Source organism: Venturia canescens, chromosome 7 (genome assembly GCF_019457755.1).
Source record: "Venturia canescens isolate UGA chromosome 7, ASM1945775v1, whole genome shotgun sequence".
NCBI lineage: Eukaryota > Metazoa > Arthropoda > Insecta > Hymenoptera > Ichneumonidae > Venturia > Venturia canescens.
Genome location: NC_057427.1, coordinates 7,904,931 through 7,928,020, shown reverse-complemented (window position 1 = coordinate 7,928,020; position 23,090 = coordinate 7,904,931). Strand labels below are relative to the sequence as shown.

The window sequence follows — 23,090 nt, the reverse complement described above, 5'->3', positions numbered from 1 at the left end:
ATTATGCATTCAATAAGTCTGGTGCTATAAAAAAAAGCATATGATCATTAAAAATATATTTTTATTGATTACTCTGCTTGAGCATTTCGAGTTTTCAATAATCTATAAGCAGCTATCACATCGCTTTGCTGTTTCTCCAGTATTCTCCTCTCGGCGCTTGGAAGATCTTTTCTCTTGCCAGTTTTATCGATTTTAATCCTTCCTGTTTTTGTTTCTTTTGGACTATGATTCGAAGTTAAAAGAGAATTAAGGAGCAAATCTTTTTTACCAGGCATTCTATCCTCTCTCGGTTTCAAAGGCTTCAATTTGAGATCAGGTGGAGCATGAGCTATGTCTCCAAATTCTATTTTTTCTCTGATGCTGTAAGAATTGTCAATTTTGTCTTGATCCTTCTTTTCCTTTCGCATTTTTAATTTCAACTTTCTCTTTTGTACTTTGGTAAGTTTTGGTTCAATCTCTGAGGATTTGAGATTTTTCTTTTTCTTCTTTTTACCTATATTTTTGTATTTCATTTGCAATTTCATGAGCTCGTCTATTTCATCTTTAGGAGCTTTTTGAACTCCCTCGATGTCTCCTGTCTCAGGATTTCTTTTGATCTCAACGTTGTACTTCTTTTCGAACGTTGTTTCGTTGAGGAACAGATGAGTTTCGCGATTGACACGATTCCAAAAGTCACTGTTCGATTCTCCAGGATTTTGGTTGAATATTGGAACCGATTTTTCAGGTTTTGCGTTTGGATGCATCGTCGGATTTTGCGAACCCAATGTTATTAAACGACTTTGTGATTTGCTCTTTCTCTTCCGTTTTTTCGCCACTATCTTTCCTGATTTAACTGCTTCCTTCAACTTCATTACACGTTCTAAACTCTTCGGAATTGCCTGCTCGTTTACGTCCTTCGGTGGCTCGTTGATCTTTGTTTTTAACCTAAAAAAAACAAACGCACGTCACCAGTCAGCTGATCACAAATTTCATCTTGTTTTATCCATACGCTCAAATTTATTACTCGGCCCATCTTTTTGCTCGTTGTTTCTCCGGATCCTTGATCGTCCTGTGCTTCTTTCCTGGTATTTTTCGACCCATTGTAGCGTTCTACGAGATCAATATCAATTTACCCGCGGCCTTTTAATACGAACGATACGAACGCAGAACACGTGTTCTGAGAACGCTAGCGCAAGCGTGATGCGCGATTTCACTCAGGTCACGTGATTTTATCAAATTCCACTTTCTCTGCAAATCGTCGTAACTGTTTTTTTTTTTTCATAGATCATCGTCGTAACACCTGTCAACTGTTCCAACAATTTGTGAATACTTTCCTCTGTTGTGTGATTCTATGGATCCAATTAAAAATAACCACAAACGTTTATTTATTTAAAAAGTGACAATTTTTCAAGTCCCCCGCTCATCAAATTTATGATGTAATACTCGTATTCGCTAGCACCTAGCGGACTTTATTTAAAGTTTTTGTAGACGAAACCACGAAACTCTCTTCTTACTAGGTTAGGTTATTGTGTAGAGTTTGTCGAATTTCGCAACTGTCAAGATGACATTTCATTTATCGCAAATTTTATCATCTCGAAAACGTGACCAGCTGAAAAAAGTGTTACTCCCTTAAAACCTTGAGGTTGCTCACACAAAATTTCGTCAGTTTCACTTACATTGAAAATTCTGATTTTTAGTGAAGTGTGCCTGAAATTCAAAATTGTTATATGCAGGCCCAAATGTCATTTCAATGACGAACAAAATAGATAATCGTCATTCGTATTATTGAATGATGACAACTCTCACGAAATTGGGTCCAGTTTTGAAAAGTCGAATGTCGGATTGCAAACTCTTAGCCATTATTACAAGGCTGTACAGTGAAAATTCAGTAAAAAATAATAGGCCCATGGTGACTGCGGAAGATGTGAGTTTACGTGGTACAAATTCGTCCAAGGAGAGCGATAGTGACGACTTGGAAGTGCCAACAACATGTTGCATGTCAGGTTGTGCGAATTGTGTTTGGATCCAGTATGCAGAAAAACTCAGTGACAAATTAGCAAACAGCGATGCAGATATTCAAAAAATTATCATGGACAAAGTGGAAGATCCTAATATGCGGGCATTTCTGTCCATGGAACTTCGTTGTCGAAATCTTATCAAATGATAGCAGATTATAGAAAATAATTTTTTTTAATTTCTCGTTGAATTGAATTTGGAAAGTCTTGTATATATGTAAATAAATTTCTTTTATAGCTGTGTCATCAATGTTATTATATTTGTACTCTTTCAGTTTTGTATTCTGAACAACCAGAACCATGTGAAATTATCAAAATACTGCAATGTTATAAATTTAACAATAACTAAGTACAGAAAAATAATACTTCAATAAACCATTACATGATTTTTGCTACAGTAACGGTTTGGTCACACTCGATTAAATAATTCATGTTCTTTCATAGAAAGAATCAAGAACCTCGAAAGTGGATAAATTGTCAACAATTTAATCCAATACAAAAACGAAATTAATCACCAATCAAGAGCATTCGTTAAGAAACCAAACACTGTTAATTTGGTAAGTTTCTCAAAAAATGTTGGCAGTACAAAATGCTTTTGAAAAGATACTCGAGCGGTAAAGTCTCTTATGTTTTTGGTTCCAGACCAAATAGAATATAAAGATTTTGAACCCATTTAGATTGAGTCCGCGAATTTCTAATTTTCATTTTTTCCTCTTTGAATATCAGCCACTCCTGACGATGGATTGCTAACCGGGGTCCCCATTCCTCCGAAGGTGAAAATGCTTTTTTCCACTGTTGAACAAACGGATATTGGCGATTCTTCAAAAGAGCGTATAAAATCCATACTGGAATTTGGCCTGCTCCGAATATGAGGAAAATAATGCCCGCTGTGTGAGCTGACCAGGGATAGGACGAATTTCCATACATCAAAGGCGACAAAGTCAAGACAGTGTAGAAAAATATGACAATCATAATCAATGGGGTTGCAACGAGCCACGTGAACCTCCAATAGAATGAGGGCTTCCTCCTCAACATGAATTCAACATCATCGAGGAAGTTCTCGAAACCGTAAACCCATATGAATCCAACCATTTCGAAACAAGCGAGCACAAAAGCGACGAATGAACTGCAGTAATAATCGACGAGAGTCAAGATAAATTGGCCACCCTGGAAACAAAAATTTTTCTTAGCCTCGAAAGGATTTTAAATTCAGAGCCCAGCGAAAAATTAATCTTCCTGCTCCGAATATTTCTTCAATTATTTTTCGATATTTCTGGTTCAGAAAAATTACACAAATGACGAGAAACAATTGTTTTCAGACTTACCGGAGTTACGTAGACGAGGGCGATGAGGAAACCGAGTATGCACGCCGGGTACATAACTTGCCGGTATTTCAAGTGCGGAAATTGTTCAGCGATGCCACTTATTATGCTTCCGTTTTGCCCAACTGCGCATCCAACACCGAGTACGAACATCATGAGGAAAAAAAGTACAGCGAAGAGCTGAAAAACGAAAAAATGGTTAGAACGATCGATACCGAACGAACATTCAGTCAAATAATCATCGTAAAATCGAACGAATACTGCGACCTTATTCAGTCCAAGTGCTTACTTGAGGCAACATTCGGAATTTCGCAATCGCATCTGGATACGAAACAAAGGCCAAACCCGTACCAGCACGAACTACCGAGCTTATGTCATCGGTTCCCATCTCGTGTGCGAGATTTCCCAATATTCCAAATATCGTGCATCCCGCTATGATGCTCGTTAACGTATCAAGCGTCGTTACGATCAAAACGTCCCTAAAATTATCAAATGGCAGCTCGAATTGACTTGAAATTGGTGAAAGAATTCATTTTATCTCCTCCAACGTTTCCAAACGGACATTGACACCTTCGCGGGTCCATGACACCTCAAATTCATTCTTGATAATTCATAAATAGATAAGAACAATGATCAAGAGACGCGGTAGCGGCTCGACGCCAAGTATTTTATAATATTATTCCAAAGTAAAGTAAGCAACTACTTTATGTTGATTAAATTAATCTCTAAATCATTAACAAAATTAATAAACGCCTACATTGAGAATATTTTATTACAAGAATGTAATAAAATGCTATAAAATATCATAAGAGATAAAATTTAAACTTCAACTTGACTAGTTAACGGTCGAGTCCGACGCTTTAAATACACATAGACTAGGGAACATTTTTATTGCGCGAAAGAGAGTTTACATCGGTTTAATATGGCACCGAGAAAAAAGAATGGTCAATTCGTTACGAAAAGCGAAGCTACTGGATGAATCAAAGCACACGTGAGTCAGTCTCAGAAATAAATTTGGTGACGTTTTCTCTCTTAAAAGCCCATTAAGATTATTTTTTTTTTTTAAATAGAATCTGTGATGAATTGTCTTCACGATAGAAACTTTTCCGAACAGCGTACAATTTATTCAGAATTAATATTATTGTTCTCCCATGCTATGTCGTGTTAAGGACTCAAAATTGTAAATGAAATAATTGTAGGCTCCAGAAGTGGGTCTCCGTCGAACTTTATCGAGCTGCTTTAAATGAAAAATCAGCGAATAACGACGTTTCTAACATTCCGAATGATGTTGAGACACGATTGATTATTTGAAAAATGTTAGGCAAGATGTAATTGGCTCGTAAACGCAGTGATAAAAAAACGTTTGACGAATCGAATCCGATGTCGCGAGTGAGATTGATCGAGTGGGTGATTCATGGAAACGATTATTTTAAACGGCAATGAAAAATGCAAAGAAATGAAATGAATCCGACGTTGAGTAACTTGCCGATAAATGTTGTGCCTGAAGTCATTGTGGGACGAGTACGTGACGATAGCGCCGAAGCAAACGTTCAGCGAGAAAAAGCATTGCGTCACGGCCGCATACCAAACGCTGGGATTGAGCAGCTTGCTCCAGACCGGTGTGATGAAAAAAACGATTCCGTTCACTGCACCCTCGAGTGTGACCGAGTGGCCGAGAAGGGAGAGGAGAATGACGTACGGGAAAATGGCCAAGAAGTACGAAGCTTTTCCGGTGCTCTTGATGCCTCGTGACAAAACGAGGCAAACGCAGACCCAACTGCCCAAAAGACAGAGCGAGAGTTTCCAGTCGGGCGTCCCAACGCCGTCGTCGATGTTTTCTTTCTCTTTGAGAACGACTTTCGAAAAATAGAGCTCTGCCGACGTCCATCTCGTTTTGGGGTCGGTTGCGCTCACATTTATCATAAAAGTCTCATCTCCGCTTCGACCCTCGTGGCTACTCGAGTCCACGCAATCCTCCGTCCACTCCGGATCGCAACGCGACCACGGCAACTCGGCGGTGAAGGAATTAATGAGGTAGTAGAGATTCAGGGCCATTAAACTCGAGTAATAAGTTGCGACGGCGATCGTAGAGCACATTTGGCCCCAGCCGAGTCCTTGAACAAGAGAATAAGTTTAGAAAAAAGAAACTGCTCGTTCGAGTCGACGATCCTCGATCGAGAATAACATTTTTTCGAGCCAGCGAGCCCCGAAGTCGAGAATATTTTGAAAAATTGAACGTCCCATCGCCAACGATCTACAAACGCTTTTCCTCCGTTTCTCCTTTTAAATTTCCCCATCTTTCCAGGCCTCGGGGCCCTCTCGTTGACCTTCGTCGCTAAGATTTTCAACCCCGCAATAACGCGGAAACGAACCTGCGAATCCAGGGCAAATGTTCCACACCTTAATGGACGTTCTCCCGGAGAATTGCCCGACGATCATTTCCAAATAGTAGAAGGGCTTTCCAACGAGAATCAAGAGGATGATGTAGGGTACGAGAAAAGCTCCGCCCCCGTTCTCGTAAGCGGTGAAAGGAAATCTCCAAATATTGCCAAACCCCACGGACATGGCGACGCAGGACATGAGGAACTCGATGCTGTTGTTCCAACCGGATGTCGGAGGCTGCGCCGGGCCTCCGCCCTTTTCCTCGTTCACGCCCGAAGTCGATTTCACAGTCGAAGCATCGTTCAAATCGTCCGCGAATGCCTCGTTTAAGAAGACGCTTTTAGAGCTCTTCGACTCCATTTTTACCTTAAAAGACAATTTTAATTTGTTTGTTTGTTTGTTTTTTTTTTTTTTTTTTTTTTTTTGCCATTGCAATAAATTCAAATTAATCACGAAAAACGATGAATGAAAAATTTCATTGGAAAATCCCGTCGATCCTGAGCTCCGCGAGCTCGAAATGTCATGGCAAATGACACTTGACCCGCGGATAGAAAAGGATCAACAAAGTTATAATAAAGTGAGAATAAACTAGACGCGAATAAAACGAGTGAGCTACTCGTCCCAGGAGCGTAAATCTCCCCGCGTACCATCGTCGCAGAACGCATGACAAATGCGAAGATTATGCAGCTTGTTCGACGCTAGCAAAGCTGCTTGCCCCATTCAATTGAAATCGATGAAACGCGATACGCGAGAATCGCCACGGCTATATTCGATTACCGGGAAGCCAGTTGTTCAGTAAAGTCGACACAGTTCGAGCACAGAAATATTATTATTTTGTGCGAATATCGTAACTGGAAGGGAGCTGTCAAAATACTGGTTTACGGCGCGACTCGAGGACCGAAAAGCCTCGGCCCTCTTTTTATCATTTGCGATCGCGATGGGTTTTATCTACGACCAAATCCCTCGTACCCAAAAAATTTATCCTCTTTTCGCGATGATTGTTCGTCGGGCGCATATTCGTGTAAAGACAAGTGATCGGGCAAAGCGCGTTTACTTGCGATACGTAAACGCGGAATTTTGTTTGTACTAATTGCGATGGCTTTTTCCCGATGTATGTTAAAAAGCGAGTTCGCTTCCGGCGAGAACCTTCACAGGAGCCGTCGCGTTTACATCTGTTTTCGAAAACTTTGAAAATTTATTTATTGTTTCTTTCGTAATAAAGGAATTTTACGACAGTTCAGAGGATGCTGCAAGTTCGCGTATTTTTTCAGTTATTTTTTTCCTTTGTTTTTGCTCGCTACGCTTATATTTAGACACGCCGAAAAGAATTTTTTTAGTATCGAGCAAGATTCTATTCGAATGGACGATTATTTGGTGGATTGAAGTCAACTGTTTTGTTGAATGTATCAAATGATTTGAGATCTCAAAAGAACGTACTTGAGTCGGCAATATTTTCGTCAAGCTCGATGGATTTATTTCCAGAAACAAATTCGCTTTTGAGAGCAACTTTGACATCGTCCGTTCATCATTCCGCTCATCGGTTCGTTCTTCATTTGACTAAAGGTGCGAGCGTGCAGTCGACTCACCGTGTTGGAAATCCTCAAAATATTCCTCGAACTTTCGGTGCTTGGGAACTTGGAACTTGCGAGAAAGAGAGACCGAGAATTTTCCTCGTTCGAAAAGCCGACATCCGTCTGTGACCAACTTTGGATCGGAACTCTTGATGTTTATTGCAAAAAGGAAATATTCTCCTGCGGTCCAGAGACCGAACAATTATCCCGCCTCCTCTCGACGCCGGAGTAACTTGCGCTTATATGTACGACGCGGAAAAGTGGAAAAGCCGCGTGACTCGGGGAGTCGGCAGTCGTTATTGTTGCGCACTATAAGAGAGCGAGCTTAAGTCTTGTCTCGTTGAGTTGTAAAAATTTTGAAAATTTTCGAAAACAATTAGAAACGCTATCGCTCCGATAAAGACTCACCGCGCGAGAGCGACTAGAGTCGCTAACGATCTAGAGTCGTAAAATGAAACGAAAAAAAATAATAATAAGGATGAACGTGAAACGAAACAAATGAACATTCGACGTGTATCTTTGACATCGTTTATCTACTCTACACACAAATGTGTCTTAACAGCAGGGAATTCGGAACATTCGCGTGATCCTCGACTAGATAAGAGTTGAATAAAACGTCGACGGCAGCCGAAACGTTTTAATTGAGCTTATTTCGGGCCTGAGCGATAAAACAGTTAACGCGACCGCACCCATTTTCCGGCTTGTTTTCGTACGTTTTTCATTTTACAACCGGATAACTCGGCACAGATTTATCGAAATCAGCAGATACCTCGAGGCATGGAAAACATCGAAGAAAACGGAGACGAGGATCTCGAATTGGGCACAGAAACGTCGGAAGTTCAAGGTCAGCTAACGATTCGTCGATTTCCTACGAGAAATTCTGCTCATTTCGGTATCGCATGGAACAGGGGAACGAAACGGGGGCGAAGAAAGTGCCGAAAATGCGAGGTCGAGCGGCGAAGAGTCGCAGGAGGTTCGAGAGCCCAAGAGCGTCACCGCGGACGCACCGAAAAAATCCGAAACTACAATCGGCCCCGGGGAAACCGAAGGAATCGTTAAAAAAGCAGAAAAATATCGAAAGCCGATGAACTATTCGGACGACCCGGAAGTGCGAAGAATCTTGGAATTTTTACGGAGCAAAAATCTCAGCGAGAATCTCATTGGACGGGTTCTGAAAAACGGCGTTGGCGACGGCTTCGATCGACTGTTGCGAGCTCTCGGTATAACGAACGAGGAGATCTCCAAATTCAAGTGGAAAAAAAGATTCGATTCTAATGATTTTCCTTATCATTCGATCGAGCCGGAAGTTCGCGACGTTGGGGATTCCTCGATGAGCCCCGACAACTTGTATCTCAAAAAACACTTCGGCGATACTCTCGTACGAGCCGTCAAGGAAATCGTCAAACTCAAACCTCGAGATCCCGTCGATTTCCTTGCTCATTGGTTGATTTATTACAAAGTTTGTGAAGAACGAAACAACAGATTGAGCGAATTTAAAGCTGAACTTGACCTTCGGAGAGGATCCTCCAAAATTCTGGTAATTTACTCAAAATCCCAAATTTTTTACCCCCTCCCCCCCAAGACGTTCGACACAAAAATCGTTGGAAAAAGTTCATTTCCTGCACAAATCTACCGCCACTAAAAACTATTTGGGGCTCCAGGGCCCAGTCAACTTCGCACCTTCCTAACCCTTCATTCGAATCGTCTTTTTCGACGCCAGAATTGAAGAAACTGCATAATAATGATGCAATTAATTTTATTGATCCGTTAAACGTTCTCGCTTTACATGATAAATGTAAAATAAACATATTTATGTACATAAATTGAAGCGACTGATTCGTAATAATCGATTTGCATTATTCAACGCAATTACTGTTATTAATGTTGTTCAGGGGAAGGATTTGCATTCGGAATTATTGGAGGACGATGTGGAGGAAAAAACGAGTGAGACCAACGTCGATTACGGCGAATACGATGAACCGGAAGAAGAATAAAATTCTAAAAGAACGAAAAATAGTCGAACGTCGGACTGATATTCGTCAAGATTGTTTCCAATCGTGAGAACAGAAATTTTCATCGTTCAATTGTGTCAGTAGTCTTAAGAAAAGGACAAATAATCGTTTGTCAATAAATCTCGTTGCTATAAATAAAATGTGTTGGTCGGTGAGAGAATACTTTGGCCTAAGATGACGGCTACGATCTATCGATTAAATTCACTGACAAATCACAGTATATTGTCGCACTTACAGTTCTATTTAAATATTGTCATTGATGCATAATACTGAGGAGCGTAACTCTGTAATTCTCGTTCTGAGCTTCAACTCAACTGGTTTCTTTTTTGCTTCATCAATACTGAAAAACAAAAGAAAAAATTGAATAATTTTAAGTTTCTTTTCGTCTGTTGGGCATTTTAGTAGAAATCTTGAGATAAAAATTGTCGAGAATTCATCGAAAAATTCCTCTACTGCTTCGATCTCGTTTCTCGAATCACTTCGGTGGTTAAAATTCGCAAAAACAGGCATCCACGATCCACGCGGTGTCCGAAACTATTTACAAGTTGTTTTTTTTTTTCACGTTGTATTTATAATTAGGTTGGCAATAGCCGGAGGTAGTTGGGAATGAATTTTTTCGAGGACGCGATCCATTGATTTTTCACATCAATTTTTCCTCTCGTCCTATCATCACGGCAAAGAACTGCTTCATTCTGGAGCTCGTGCGTTTTTCCCTTTTCTTCTTCATCGTCTCTTTGAATCGAGTCCAAGCTGCGTGTCTCGAAGGATTTCGCGGCCCCCAACTCGGCAGCGGTAAGAACGCTGACTGGAACATCTGCAAATCGTTACAAACAATTCGAATGGTTAGCCGCTGAAATATTATCAGTTTGTACCTAATTTTGTACTCCTTATCAACTCACCTTGCTCAGACCCAAATCTCTCCTTTCGAGGATCGAGTAACCCATCCAAAATGGTATTTGAAGGACTCCGAACGCAAAAAGCGTCCAACCGACGACTAGAAATTGAAAAAAACGTTTCTTATCGAACGCATTTTCGTGTTTTTGAAAACGAACGAAGCTCGAAAAAAGTGAGCCTCGAATCGTAACTTTTTCCAAGAAACTTTGCTTCCTTCTTGAAAATTTCGCCAAAAACAAGCACAAGAAAATATTTCCGAGCTCCGAGCTCAATGAAACTTGGGGAATGCTCGATATTTCAAAATTTCCATCTCACCGTGAGCGCTCTCGGGATAACTGACGCCGGCGTAAGTCAACGGCGTGAGTGTAGCGATCGTGTATACGAGAATAGCAACGAGTAGAATGGGTGTGATGAGGCCCCAGCAAATGCGCCAGTAGGCGGTGGGTCGGCGCTGCAGCATGAACTCGACGTCGTCGAGAAAATTTTCCAATCCGTACACCCAAAATATACCGGAAATCTCCATGATGGCGAGAACAAAAACGATGAAAGAGCCGGCGTAAAAATCTACGAGGCCGAGAACGAATTGACCGCCCTGCGAAAATTTTTCTCTTGAATCATTGATCAATTCGAACTTTCTTGTTTTTCATTTTTCAGATAACAGAGCGAAATTGTACCGGCGTGCAGTAAACACTTCCGACGATGAAACCGAAGAGAGAAACTCCGAGGACGACGTGCCAGTGCTTCCAGGATGGAAACTGATCGCTGATTATTGTGATTATCCCACCTGCCAGGGCTATCGCACTCCCGATACCGAGGACGTACAACATGAGGAAAAAAAGTATTGAAAAAACCTGAAAAAAAAAACGTTGCGATGACAAACTTGGTCGAAGGTGCTTCGAACTTTTATTCCCCCCATGGAACATCCTCCGGGGACGATAAGAAAAGTTTCACAAACCAAACGAAATTATTATTCAGTCGTTACATTATTTTTACTCCATTTACCGACAGTGAAAATGAAGCGACGACTGAACGAGCGAATAAATCGTTCGAAAAGCCCACTCACTTGTGGCAAAACCGTGAATTTTGAAATGGCGTCTGGATAAGAGATAAAAGCGAGGCCAGTACCGCTGCGGACGACGGTGCTTATGTCATCGGTGCCCATTTCGTGGGCCAGATTCCCGAGAATACCAAAAATCGTGAAGCCCGACATCAAGCTAGTGAAAGTATCGAGCGTAGTGACGACCATGGCGTCTCTGAAAAAAAACGTCACACGTCCGAAAACCCTCGATAAAATCGTCACGTTGGCAAGAAGGAAGAATCCTCGAGGATTCCCCACCGGGAAAAAATTCACCTGTAAATATTGTGCTCGAAGTCGTTGTACGAGGAGTACATGACGACTCCGCCGAAGCAAACGGAGAGCGAGAAGAAGCATTGGGTCACGGCGTTGTACCAAACGCCCGGCTCGAAAAGTTTCTCCCAATTCGGTTTAATGAAGAAAATTATTCCGTTTACAGCGCCCTCGAGAGTGACGGCTCGCACGAGGAGCGCCGTCATGATGACGTACGGAAAGAGGGCCAGGAAGTAGGCCGCTTTTCCGGAGCTTTTAACCCCTCGGGCCAGCACTCCAAATATGCAGGCCCAGGCGCAGAACAAGCAGAGCGTCAATCGCCAGTCCGGCCACCCGAGGCCGTCGTCGATGTTCGATTTTTCATTCAGCACAGTTTTCCTGTTTTTTTGTTAAATTCGTTAAAACAATATTTTTATTGAGACGCGATAAAGGAGGGTGGATCGCGACGATACAAAATGTTGCCATGCTAAACCATGTTAAGATGAGTCGGTATATCGCAACCGTGAGTGCGAGAGCGATAGCTGCAAATTTCGAAATCGAAATTCTTTGACACTGTTTAACCGATTAAAAAAGGCTCCGTCAGTCGATTTTTGCCATCGTTCTGCGTAAGCCTGACAGAGCCTTTTTTTTAATCGGTTAAACTGTGTCAGAGAATTTCAATTACAAAAATTCCGCAAGTGAGGTTAGTCGACTGATCCATACTCTTAAAAATATTAAATTAAAATGATAAGAATTTCATAAAATTTGGTACATGTATTCTTTAAAGATATGGAAGACAATAGAAATTTTTTTAGATTTTTCTACCACGTAGCTCTCGAGTAATCGAATGCTGAAGTTCACGCGTATAAGCATAGAGTTTACATATATACAGTTAGACGGAGAGAAAATTTCACTAAAAACTACTACGGTGCCATAGAAGTAGGGTTCTATATCGGTAATATTTATTAATTCGGTAGTTATGCAGTTTGGCTACTTTTCCGAAAATCAATGGAATTTTTTTTTCTTCTCAAAGTTATTGATTGGACTATAGCAAGTGATATTTCGTCGGGGGAGGCTAACATTTTCTATAAAAACCATGAGTTATGGGATTTTGAAGTTGTTGGAAAAATGCAGGGACTTGGCGTACATCAGACTATTTAGCCAAACTGCATAATTACCATTAATTCTTACGAACATGCACAGTAATTTTTTGTGAAGCGACTCGATGAAAATTGATGAGTGATGTCAAAATAAATAAATCGGTACACATGTGCACCGGTATATTATCGTACAATCGCGAATGAAATTCTGTTATTCACCACAGTAAATTTCTAAACACTTTGGCGTATGATCGATCCTCGTCTTCGAGCTCCTCAAATTTGACTATGTTCAACTGTAAATTTACTGTAATTCTACTGGACAGTTCATCATCGAGTCAACATAAATTTTCCAAGGTTTCCTTGGTGAGCTATGTTAGAAAAAAACAGCACAGTTTTAAACCTTTGTCACAGCAAAACACGCAAATTAAAAATTGAACAGAATTTACTTGGAAATCAAGAGACTCGGTTGTTACAATATTTTTGGTAAAAAGCTTCAAAATGGGCGATATAGAACCGGAGTACCATGGCAGCATAGTAACTCTTACTATGCTTTTTCTCTCCGTGTTTAACGCTCAATTATTCGATAACCATGTGGTAAAAAATATTGAAAAAACTTGTATTTGCATACTTGATGCCAAAGAATGTTATCACGAAATTTGATAAAATTACTGATTATTTTGATTTAGCGATAAAGCCTCCTTGAAGTGAAAATATGGAAATTTTACGAGCGGAAATTGACTCACGTGAAATAGAGCTCCGCTGAACTCTTTCTCAAGCTGCTACCGTTGCTCGAAAACGTGAGGTTGTCATCGTCCGTTTTACCGGAATTGAAGCACCTGTCACCCCACTCCGGGAGACAACTCGACCAAGGAAGCTCCGACTTGAAGCTACTGATCAGATAGAACAGCGTGACCGACATGAGAGAACAATAATACGTCCCGACCGACAACATCGAGAACATTTGGGCCCAACCGACCCCCCGAAAACCCGGATTCATTGCCCACATCTTCACCGATGATTTACTCGTAAATTGGCCCAATATCATTTCCAGATAATAGAACGGTTTTCCCACGAGAAACAACACGATTATGTACGGTATGAGAAACGCACCGCCGCCGTTCTCGTAAGCCGTGAACGGGAAACGCCACACGTTTCCTAGTCCGATAGACATCGCGATACAGGACATCAGGAATTCTATTCCGTTGCCCCACGTCGGTCGATCCTCTTCCGCCCCTTCGGCTACGCTCTGTGGAAATCGAATTACAGTTTACTTTCTATTTTCTTCCTCGAGCTCATCCGCGAGCGGGCGACTATCAATGTCGGCAAACTTGAAATCACGAATATTCTGAATTTTCAGATTCTCAGACTTTTTCTACTCCCAAACGATCGTAAAATTAACGATACTTTGCTCTTCCGTGCATCCGATTTTTTGAGCAATGATTTGCTCGAAAATTGGACATTTTTTGCTGAAATAATGATGGAAAATTCAAGCTGGTGCAAAGAGTTTTAAGTTTTTGCTTTTTTGAGCGAGGACAGTCGAAAATGTTGCTATTCTTTATCGCAAATTAACGATTCTTCGCTCTTCCGTGCATCCAATTTTTTTGGCAATTATTTGCTCGGAAATGGGAAATTTTTTATTGAAGAAACAATGAAAAATTCAAATTGGTACAAAAATCTGTGGATTTATGCTCTTCTTTGCGAGCGAGGACAGTCGAAAATACCGCAATTTATTCTGAACCATTTTCAAGTTTATCGTTTGTCACTGCGTTTGGTCAAAACGTACCATCGCTTCGGGCGAGACTGTCGTTTCGACTTTCCGGTCTTCCTCCCCTCCATAAGCAAAGTTATAAGCCTTCCTTTCATCTTTGCCGATGCTGAGATCGATCCCCGTGAGTCCATCGTCGCCCACGAAGCCCAGATTGGGTTTACCATCCTGTGACAAAAAATGGAGAAAAAGTTTGGTTAAACATATCGAAAAAGGTGTTTGAAACTTTCGTCAAATTTTCGTCTCCACTGACTCGATTCTACTCCCGAAAGTTCAGCTCCAAATTCCCCGTCTTCGGAGCCATTTTTTCTCTCACGAATACACACGGAGAAAACGGATTCGTTTTCTATAGTGAAAAACATATGATTTTTCAAGAATTTTCAAAGTATTTAGGCACCGATTACAAAGAGCATAGTATTTTTTGAATTTTCCTATTTTTCATCCCTTCAATTCCAAACAGCTTTATGTCGATAGCAAAAAGTTATGCACACGCGAGAACTATATTTCGTTTTCTTTTCGAGTGTTGCTCACCGTGTCAGACCAGCACTTACCGATAAGTAGAAATGTATTGTAAATCACAAATTTTCACTGTCAGTTAAATACACGAATATACACCGAATACGTGTGACATTTTGCCATCCGTATCGTTTTTTTTCAGGCTTGCCCGAGCATACTTAACAATATGAACATTTCAAGTGACCGAAAAGATTGTTGACTATGCTTCTAGAGAAAAAGACTCTTGAGTCTTGAATAAAGGTACGAGTATTGGTCTTTTTACTATGCTGGATAGAACAGCTCTTATTACTGCTCTTCGAATTTTCGAATTAAGGAGTTTCGGTACAGGCGATACAACGTTGCCATGCTAATCCATGCTAAAAAAATTCAAAAATTCAAAAAGTTCAGAATTTTATAAAATTTGGCGAACATATTCTTTAGTGCCAAATTTGACGACACAATTTTTTTAAGATTTTTCTTCTACACAGTTATCGAGTAATTGATCACTAAAGTTTACGTGTATAAGCATAGCGTTTCCATATATATAGGTATACATTCCGGGCATGAGAAATCTGCTTTAATGCGTAATTAATCGATAACTAAGTAGAAGAAAATTTTGAAAAAATTTGAGTTTTCGCACTTGATGTTGAAGAACATTATCACCAAATTTGATCAATTTCTTAATATTTTGACTTCTGTACCGAAACTCCTTAACGCTGCAATCCAGTTACTGTCCCCGAGATACTCCATTCTTAGTACTTATTCCTCCAGAATTTTCGGCCTCGTTTTCTCCGTGTACATGACTCTCTCTGTTTTTGGGCTTTTTATTCGCGTCGCTGTGTCTCGTTGATGAGAAAAATCAATTCGAAGGAAGGTGCATCGGGATGAATGCAAGGGCCGGCCCCGGTGTGAAGACGATGCGCGCGATATTTCGAGTTTACATTTTGGCGTCCCTATAATTTTGTGGTTCGTATAAGCTGTCCTGACCGGCGGGGGGAGATTCGTTTCGTCTCGAGGAGAATTGAGACTTGCGCCACAATCTCGAGGGCCGAGTATAGGAACCGGGGTAATTGCTACGCCGGTCGGTAGTCACAAAAAGAAATAATATCACGCGCGGTGAATAGGATCATTATCGACAGCTGGTGTGGCGGGCGTCGAGGCTCCGGCGATCGGGGCATGCGCGGTCAAGCTTCCTAAGCATGGTTTCGTGAGCGATTCCCAAAAAATGTTGTGCCTCTGAAAAGTTGGGGTGAGTCTCGGTGCTGAAAATAATCGCCAGAAAAATCGGCTTCGTTATTTTTCGATGGGTTTTTGCTCTTTTGTCGATGGTTCGATCAAGGATTCGCAGCTCGTCTCGTGCCCTGGTTTTACTGCGACGTTTTAATCGCCCTAAAGTGAGAGGATTCTTGTAAAATTGACGAGGAGGAATTACCCGGAGCGGCTGCGAGATGCTGCACAGCGGGGACATGCTTCGCTGAAAGTTCCATCGTAAAATCGTCGAGGTGCAAATTCTTGTCGTATTTGACTTAACTCACGATGAAGATAGGGAACAATGATATTTATCATTGGCACATGTACACCGCGCGGCTGCGCTCGCAACCAGAAGGTTCTCCCGTGTCGCATACACGCGAATAACGTGCTCCGATGAATAAGCGAGAATTTTTCACCTTTTTCATTTCTTTCTGTTGCCAATTTGGTCAATATTCGGCTGTGGAACTTGGCGATGATTTTTCATCAAAAGTATAAATTAAATGAAACGGAGGAAACGGCCGGGGCTTTGTAATTTTCTTAAAAACTGACGTTTCGTCATTGGGAGGATGCAAACGAAGTCTAGAAAAAAATAGCCGATTGCGAGGTCACGAGGGAAATAATAAACTTGAGAACTCGAGACGATTTGCATCTCATTAATCGTCGTCTCGACTGCGAACGTTTACTCGTGAGGTATGACTCGATAGGTCGATCCCCGTTTGAGCACGTTTGAGCCTTGAAAAGTGCGCTCAAAGATCACGTCACGGTTGAATTAACAGGTGCAAATAAATGGGAGGAAAAGTGAGTGATTAAATGAAGAGAAAAAGGCAGAAAATTCGAGAGACGTTTTGTCACGGCGAACTGGAAAAACTATTTTAATCCGCACATTGGGAGCTCCCTCGTGTTGGAAAATCGCACCGCGCTCGTGAATTCTCTTTCGTTACGACTCCTTTCACCTCCTCTTTTCGGTATATACGCTCGCCGGACACTTTATTGCTTCTCCTGTCACTTTTTACCCCGGTGTGTTCGACGCGATTATTATTTTTTTCTTCATTCCCGGGCACTCGATAATCCCTGCGATTACGATAAATCGTAATAAATATTTCGTGGTGGACGAGAATTTAAAGCAAATTAAAGCAAATCCATTACGACAATAATCATTTTGAAAACGCATCGAACTACTAATTTCACCTTTAATTTTTACCATAATTATTCTACCATCGCACCCATAAATCAACGGATTACAGGTTTAGTTAGACGTAATACGCTTTGTGGTGATAATAACTTTTACGCGATGTACGCTGATAAAGTTGAAAAGTGACATTTAACGTATTGCAACTGTAATTATTCCGTTTGGAAATCGTCTGGGGCCCGGAAAATTTCTAATTCACTCGTCCATGTATTTTTTAATTATTTATATTTTGAATTACTTATTTATTCATTATTTATTAATTTATTAATTAAAAATAATATTTTTTTTAATCAGTCATTAATATCTTGAATTAACCAATTAATTATTATTATTTTTGAATGAATAGATTATTTTTTAATTCTATTATTAATCCATTTCTTTTTTTATTATTTAAGTAATTTAATAAATTTAGTAAGTTATTAATAAAAAAATAAGTTAATAAATAATTATTTATTCATTTAAATATTATATTATAATTATTTAAATATAATATTTATTTATTTTTATTTATTTATGTATATTTATTTATTATTTATTATTTATTATTTATTATTTATTTATTTTTAATTTTATTTATTTAGGGCCTGAATAATCGAAAGAATAAATTGCAAATGTAGTATGAAATTTTCACTCTCGTTCGAGATCGAATTGCCTGGTTTGGAGTGTATCGCCTGCTACATAATTCTTTCGTGAAGAATCGTGACGAGGAAACGGTGAAAATTTATAAGGAATTGCTGAGCAGATAGCAAAGCGTTAGATAAAATTATTGAGAAAGGAGCTGAAGAGACAGCGAAAGTGAGAAAAATTGGACGACTTAATGGAATAAAAAAACGCCACAGTACCGGTCGATCGCGTGCTGTGAAACTATTCGACAAAAATCCACGTGACTGTCGCTACGAATTCCCCAGAAGGATTCGTATTTTATTTTCTCTTTCTCAAGAATCGATCATTTCTCTTGAGAAAATCGTTATTTTTATCGGTCAAGTGGCTCGCATTACTTTTACTTAATTTTTCAACTTTTTCCTTCTCAAACGTCATCGGACACTCAACAGAATGAAATTTTCAAACAATTTTATCAACTTGGATCTCATTTCAGGATTTTTTCAAACTTTACACACAAATTTCATCAATTTTATCTTGGTAAAGATGAAGCCATTCGAAAAACGATTGCTCCACCGTGCAGCTTTTTTTTAATCACAAAATAATGACTAACCCGAGCAAATTTCATCTCCTGCCCTGGGCCGAGATCGAAATAAAAAATTTAAATGGCGACACAAAAGTGTCCAAAATTTTCGGGTCTTTACGCACCTCATCGATGACCATTTTCAGTGTCGTCGTGCACAAATTTTCTACCACCCTTTCGTACCGCTATGAAACCGAAAATCGTTTTTATTCTCTTTGAATCAAAAACTCGAGGATTCGTGCGAAGTATTCGAAACTGAATCCATGACGGTGGGGACGAGCTTCGAAAAATGAAAAATGTAAACAAAAAACATGCACCGAAAACGAATTTCCAACGAGATGCTGCCTACTTGAACTCCGAGCACCGACTGACACCGATCACTCGGTGAATCGGTGTTGCGGTTACAGTTTGCGTTAAAAAAAAAAAAAAAAAAAAACAGAATAACAGAAGCGAAGAAAAAATGACATGAATGGAGGTAGGGAGAAATGAAGAGTTGTGTGCAGAGTTGGAGTGAGACGCGAGCAAGACCCCCGTGCCTTATTCGACCTTTGGAGAACAAGCACTGATCTGCCACTAGAAAAAAATGTAATGCGAATGAAGGCGATGATCACCGCGCATTTAGCGAGCTTTCGCGTACGCGCTGTTGAGAAATAAAGAAAGCTTAGACGATTGACACCCGTGACGATTGCCAATTTTCGTGGATTTTTTAGCTTCGTTGAAAAAAAAATGGAATTTAAAATCCTCGGAGTGAAGATTTATCTCTTAAACACGTGAGGAAAAAATTTTCCAATTTGATGGCTCACCTCGTGGGCATTTTTTCCCACAATTCAGACCCAGAAAATATTGTCCGATCCTCCTAAGAAAACTGCGCACGTACAAAGTGGTTCGTCAAAGAAAAACAGCTTCGTTTCACTGCCAAGGACACGAACGTCAGAATCAACACGCAGCGAAAATTCGTTCCCCTCGGAAGGAAAGAACTTGTGGGGAAAACGATCAATAATAAAAACACTTTTCGCGTGTCATTTTCATTTTTGTTCACTATTTTTTATCGACTCGCATTGTTTATTGTATAAAAATTTCGTTGTGTTGGTGGAAATGTTTATAGGAATAATACTCACGCATCGATGAAGCTATAGAATACACGTTCTTCATGCTCTCCCGGTCAACTGTGTCATTGACAACGCAATAAAGAATTCACATAATTCACGTAAAGATGAGCAAAATATTAAATCCTAACCTCAAAAAAGTAAAGACTGAAAGTAGCCATTCGAGTGTCTGTGATCACTCAATGTGATCAACACCCTTAATAATTCGAAATAATTCACAAATTTTTACAAACTTCGGGAAGCCTTTGAAAATTCAAAAAAATTTTGCCAATTTTAGTGCCTCGATTGTTCACGAGTTTAAATTGTAAGCTATATTTATGTTTTTTTTATGTTTATAGGTTATGGGATTAAAGGAAAGAAGATTCTGTTCCAAATTCGAGAATAGGTAGGAATCTGAGAACAATAAGCATCGAGAGAAAGCACAATGACACTGATTTATACTCTCTCCCTCAATACAACTCTTAACTCGTTTATATTAACCGTTATCTATACATACTTTCAAATTGTCGTATTAAATGCTCATTTCCCATCAGCGGCATTAACGATCGCAGATATACGAGGTTATATTTTAATGTACACGATCAAAACGGCTCATCAACACCGCGTTATTTATTTCACATTATAAATTTCATTATCAAAAGAGAATCATTTTTATGCTTGTTCGAACGAAGAACGTGCATTCGAAAACGACTTTAAAAAGCGAGCAATGGCGATACGGAAACGCTAATTATCATTTCCGTTCGAAATAAAAAATTACTAACTAAACGAAAATAATTCATCTCGGAACAATTTTTCATTCGAGATTTAACAAAAAAACTGTTTTGAGGAATGCATCTTTCGAATCGAGTTCACTATTCCTCGTGTTTTTTTTTCTCCACGAAAGTTACGAGCAATATCCGAATGCAATGTAAATTCAGGGTTTCGCGTGAGAATATGTCAGTAATGGAACTTGTGATACACGATGATTAGTCACGTCGTCTTCGCATCGCAGACAAATTTTAATTATACTTCGAACCTAACCTAGGAATGTTCACGTATTCTTTTTTTCCCATTGCCAATTCGCAGAGTAAAATAATCGTGCAGAAATACACAGTCACTTGGTCGAAGATTTTTTGTTCGCTATTTTCTACTCGTCGCATCTAAAGCTGTCGGATCGTTGATCGCTGTTTCTGCGATATTCTCGTTTCCCTTGAATTTTTTTTTCAATCTCGCATTACCGAAGGAGCCTGAACTCAATGGAATACCAAATTTTCAGTCGCAAATGTTTGGTTAAGTCGTTCACGATAAGCATGTGGAATGCGGTTAGCGATGTTTTTGTAATTGTCGAATTTCACCGAGATTAATTGTCCGAGCACACACGGACTCACTTTCTTGACACAGCTAAATCACCCTCCGTCGTGATGTACGAATTTTGCATACGTTTGACTGCTGAGCCGCTAAACTCGGTTTTCTTAGAATTTTTGAATATTTCGAGGAAAAAAAGGCTAAACACTTATTATTCCGCTTATACGCGTATGATAAAACAGCGAGCGTGTAGGTACGTTGGGAGACTTCAACCAGTTCGCACCGGTTGACACGTGACGACACGAAGGACATGAAGAAGCGAAAGAATTTTCGTTCCATACACAAAGATTTTTGATGAAATTGTGACAAAGTGAGAGAGAAAGGACCTTGGAAATTGGACACAAACGTCGGACGTTTACAGTGTCGTTATCTCGAGCTTATTTGTGTTTAATTGAGCGAGTGGAAAATGCCACGCTAATCGTATGGTGGTTTACGAACCGTTACCTCTATCGTGGAGAGCAATCGGCGACGAAATCTCGTGAACAGTAAAAAGCGACATCTAAATCAGGCGGTTTGGAGAATTCGTTTGGTTTCGATTGCAGTCGAACACGATGCGGCGCTGGTGAATAACCTTTCACTCGAAGCGTCCAACGATCGTTTTTCAGTTTCGTCAAAATATTATGCTTTTTAGTTTGCTTCTCGCGTGTGTTTTTATTTCGCCCCATCAAGGTCAATGATGACGCAATTTCCATGTAAGCAAAAGCAGCCGTAATTTTGCTACCTTGTATTTCAGACATGAATTAATTACGTTGTCGCTATTTAACACTCTCAATGAATTATCCCGTTTCGTTTTGAATATTTTATTTTTACGCCACTACTGTTGTTTTTTTGTGAGGTTATGAATAACTGACAGCTCTCAAACTTGGCTACGTCCGGCTAATGAAAAACTGCTCGGCTCGACCGTCCCCGAGTCTTTTATTTCAACCGATTATTTTGTTGAGTGGCTTCTCGCTCAACATCCGCTCGTTGTTTCCTTCATTGTATTTTTTACCTTGCTGGAATCGGAATCTTTTCATCCAGACATCAGATTGAATTGTATCACTTCACGATAAAAATTATTCCTCTCGGAACTGGGATATTTTCGTTACTGGAACATAACAATGGCGCCAAGTGTCATCGAGATTTTAATTATTGCGACGGATTCTATTTAGAGGACGCGGATATCATTCCTTGGGCATTAAATCGTTCAATTTTTTTATTTGCTGACTACGTTGGACATTGTCCGACGAATGATACACGGAAATATCTGTTTTTTACGATCCTTTTATTACGGGATGTTCCTGACGTATTTTTCACAAATTCAGAAAACGATAAGTTACCCAATTACTTCATATGCTATAACACATCCATTGAATTGTATTTTATAACAATGTTTTTACTATTAAATAATCTTCGCTCACACCTTTCAAATAAATCGTAAAAATACGTTTTTGGAACTGATCGACATATTGGTTGGTTTCCTAACCTCTTCGAATTCCCCAACGTGCATTTTTCTTCACAGAACATTTTATTCGTTCACAAATCCTCGAACAGACCTTTCACAAACGATTTTCAGTGCATCTATCGCAGTGAAACAAAATTTACTGTTCGATCAAATGAATTTTTCTAATACTTCTTTTCGAGCAAATAGCATCGTATTTTGTTGAAAAGATTCCAACGGACCGGAGTCACGGAGGCCTCGAACAGTTCGAAATCAACGCTGAGCTGATGTCACGGAGTAGTACACACCTCAATATTTCGTGTGTTTCATCATGGGGTTTTCAATGGTGAAAAATTCGAGAGAGTTCGTTGTGACAAGTGTTATTTTTATTTTGCTCTTCGCCCTCTTCATTATCATGCAAATTACAGAAGAGAATAGAATTCAGAGAAAAAATGAATTCAAATTGCCAAACAACGTTTTCTCTGAATTAGCATTTTGAAACGTGCGGGTGACGGATAATTGCGAATAGATATACAAGAAACATTTACCGGTTACCACTGGATTTATCTGGACAAACTGTGTATATGAACGAGACTTTCACCCGCGAGCAAGATTCCCAAGCCCTTCTTTAACTCAAGGTTGTTTTTATAGACTCTGCAATCGAGATGTTGCACATGCTAATTCCTGCAGCGCTCCTTTGAGACTAATGTGATTTTTCAGAAACCTTCTTACACT

General features: G+C 39.8%; 4 protein-coding genes across 8 annotated transcripts; 1 reads left to right on the top strand and 3 right to left on the bottom strand.

Annotated features, from left to right (window-relative positions):
* Positions 1–44: 44 nt before the first annotated feature.
* LOC122413920 (coiled-coil domain-containing protein 137) lies at positions 45–1,197 on the bottom strand. The gene is made up of 2 exons (XM_043424605.1): positions 1,004–1,197; positions 45–924 (listed from the first exon to the last, which is right to left on the bottom strand). The coding sequence occupies exons 1-2, from the start codon at positions 1,078–1,080 to the stop codon at positions 69–71; spliced, it is 933 nt and encodes a 310-aa protein (XP_043280540.1). The 5' UTR covers positions 1,081–1,197; the 3' UTR covers positions 45–68.
* Positions 1,198–2,233: 1,036 nt separating this feature from the next.
* Positions 2,234–7,402, bottom strand: LOC122413919 (sodium-dependent nutrient amino acid transporter 1-like). Of its 2 annotated transcripts, none has more exons than XM_043424604.1 (6): positions 7,285–7,402; positions 5,689–6,064; positions 4,803–5,430; positions 3,606–3,795; positions 3,320–3,496; positions 2,234–3,161 (listed from the first exon to the last, which is right to left on the bottom strand). In XM_043424604.1, the coding sequence occupies exons 2-6, from the start codon at positions 6,056–6,058 to the stop codon at positions 2,619–2,621; spliced, it is 1,908 nt and encodes a 635-aa protein (XP_043280539.1). In that variant the 5' UTR covers positions 6,059–6,064; positions 7,285–7,402; the 3' UTR covers positions 2,234–2,618. The 2 variants fall into 2 exon arrangements, with proteins under 2 accessions (XP_043280539.1, XP_043280538.1); XM_043424603.1 differs by lacking the exon at positions 7,285–7,402 and adding an exon at positions 7,136–7,250.
* A 60-nt stretch (positions 7,403–7,462) lies between these two features.
* On the top strand, positions 7,463–10,936 carry LOC122413922 (uncharacterized). Of its 2 annotated transcripts, none has more exons than XM_043424608.1 (2): positions 7,463–8,806; positions 10,830–10,936. In XM_043424608.1, the coding sequence occupies exons 1-2, from the start codon at positions 8,354–8,356 to the stop codon at positions 10,860–10,862; spliced, it is 486 nt and encodes a 161-aa protein (XP_043280543.1). In that variant the 5' UTR covers positions 7,463–8,353; the 3' UTR covers positions 10,863–10,936. The 2 variants fall into 2 exon arrangements, with proteins under 2 accessions (XP_043280543.1, XP_043280542.1); XM_043424607.1 differs by lacking the exon at positions 10,830–10,936 and adding an exon at positions 9,162–9,421.
* On the bottom strand, positions 9,009–21,465 carry LOC122413918 (sodium-dependent nutrient amino acid transporter 1-like). 3 transcript variants are annotated; one of them, XM_043424602.1, is made up of 9 exons: positions 21,380–21,465; positions 14,386–14,535; positions 13,346–13,848; positions 11,527–11,901; positions 11,178–11,428; positions 10,850–11,026; positions 10,491–10,767; positions 10,181–10,275; positions 9,009–10,095 (listed from the first exon to the last, which is right to left on the bottom strand). In XM_043424602.1, the coding sequence occupies exons 2-9, from the start codon at positions 14,386–14,388 to the stop codon at positions 9,857–9,859; spliced, it is 1,920 nt and encodes a 639-aa protein (XP_043280537.1). In that variant the 5' UTR covers positions 14,389–14,535; positions 21,380–21,465; the 3' UTR covers positions 9,009–9,856. The 3 variants fall into 3 exon arrangements, with proteins under 3 accessions (XP_043280537.1, XP_043280534.1, XP_043280535.1); XM_043424599.1 differs by lacking the exon at positions 21,380–21,465 and adding an exon at positions 18,611–18,840; XM_043424600.1 differs by lacking the exon at positions 21,380–21,465 and adding an exon at positions 18,611–18,840 and having other exon boundaries at positions 11,239–11,428.
* Positions 21,466–23,090: the final 1,625 nt, after the last annotated feature.

Excerpts from the sequence above, each read along its gene's own strand:
- LOC122413919 (XM_043424603.1), bottom strand. The coding sequence starts at position 7,213 with ATGTCAAAGTTGCTCTCAAAAGCGAATTTGTTTCTGGAAATAAATCCA. Across the intron at positions 6,065-7,135 it reads CGAAAATATTGCCGACTCAA|GTAAAAATGGAGTCGAAGAG; the intron begins GTACGTTCTTTT and ends TTGTCTTTTAAG. Across the intron at positions 5,431-5,688 it reads CATTTGCCCTGGATTCGCAG|GACTCGGCTGGGGCCAAATG; the intron begins GTTCGTTTCCGC and ends CTCTTGTTCAAG.
- LOC122413918 (XM_043424599.1), bottom strand. Across the intron at positions 11,429-11,526 it reads TTCGAGCACAATATTTACAG|AGACGCCATGGTCGTCACTA; the intron begins GTGAATTTTTTC and ends GTTTTTTTTCAG. Across the intron at positions 11,027-11,177 it reads TCGCTTCATTTTCACTGTCG|GTTTTTTCAATACTTTTTTT; the intron begins GTAAATGGAGTA and ends TTTTTTTTTCAG.
- LOC122413920 (XM_043424605.1), bottom strand. The coding sequence starts at position 1,080 with ATGGGTCGAAAAATACCAGGAAAGAAGCACAGGACGATCAAGGATCCG. Across the intron at positions 925-1,003 it reads CGAGCAAAAAGATGGGCCGA|GTTAAAAACAAAGATCAACG; the intron begins GTAATAAATTTG and ends TGTTTTTTTTAG.
- LOC122413922 (XM_043424607.1), top strand. The coding sequence starts at position 8,354 with ATGAACTATTCGGACGACCCGGAAGTGCGAAGAATCTTGGAATTTTTA. Across the intron at positions 8,807-9,161 it reads GAGGATCCTCCAAAATTCTG|GGGAAGGATTTGCATTCGGA; the intron begins GTAATTTACTCA and ends AATGTTGTTCAG.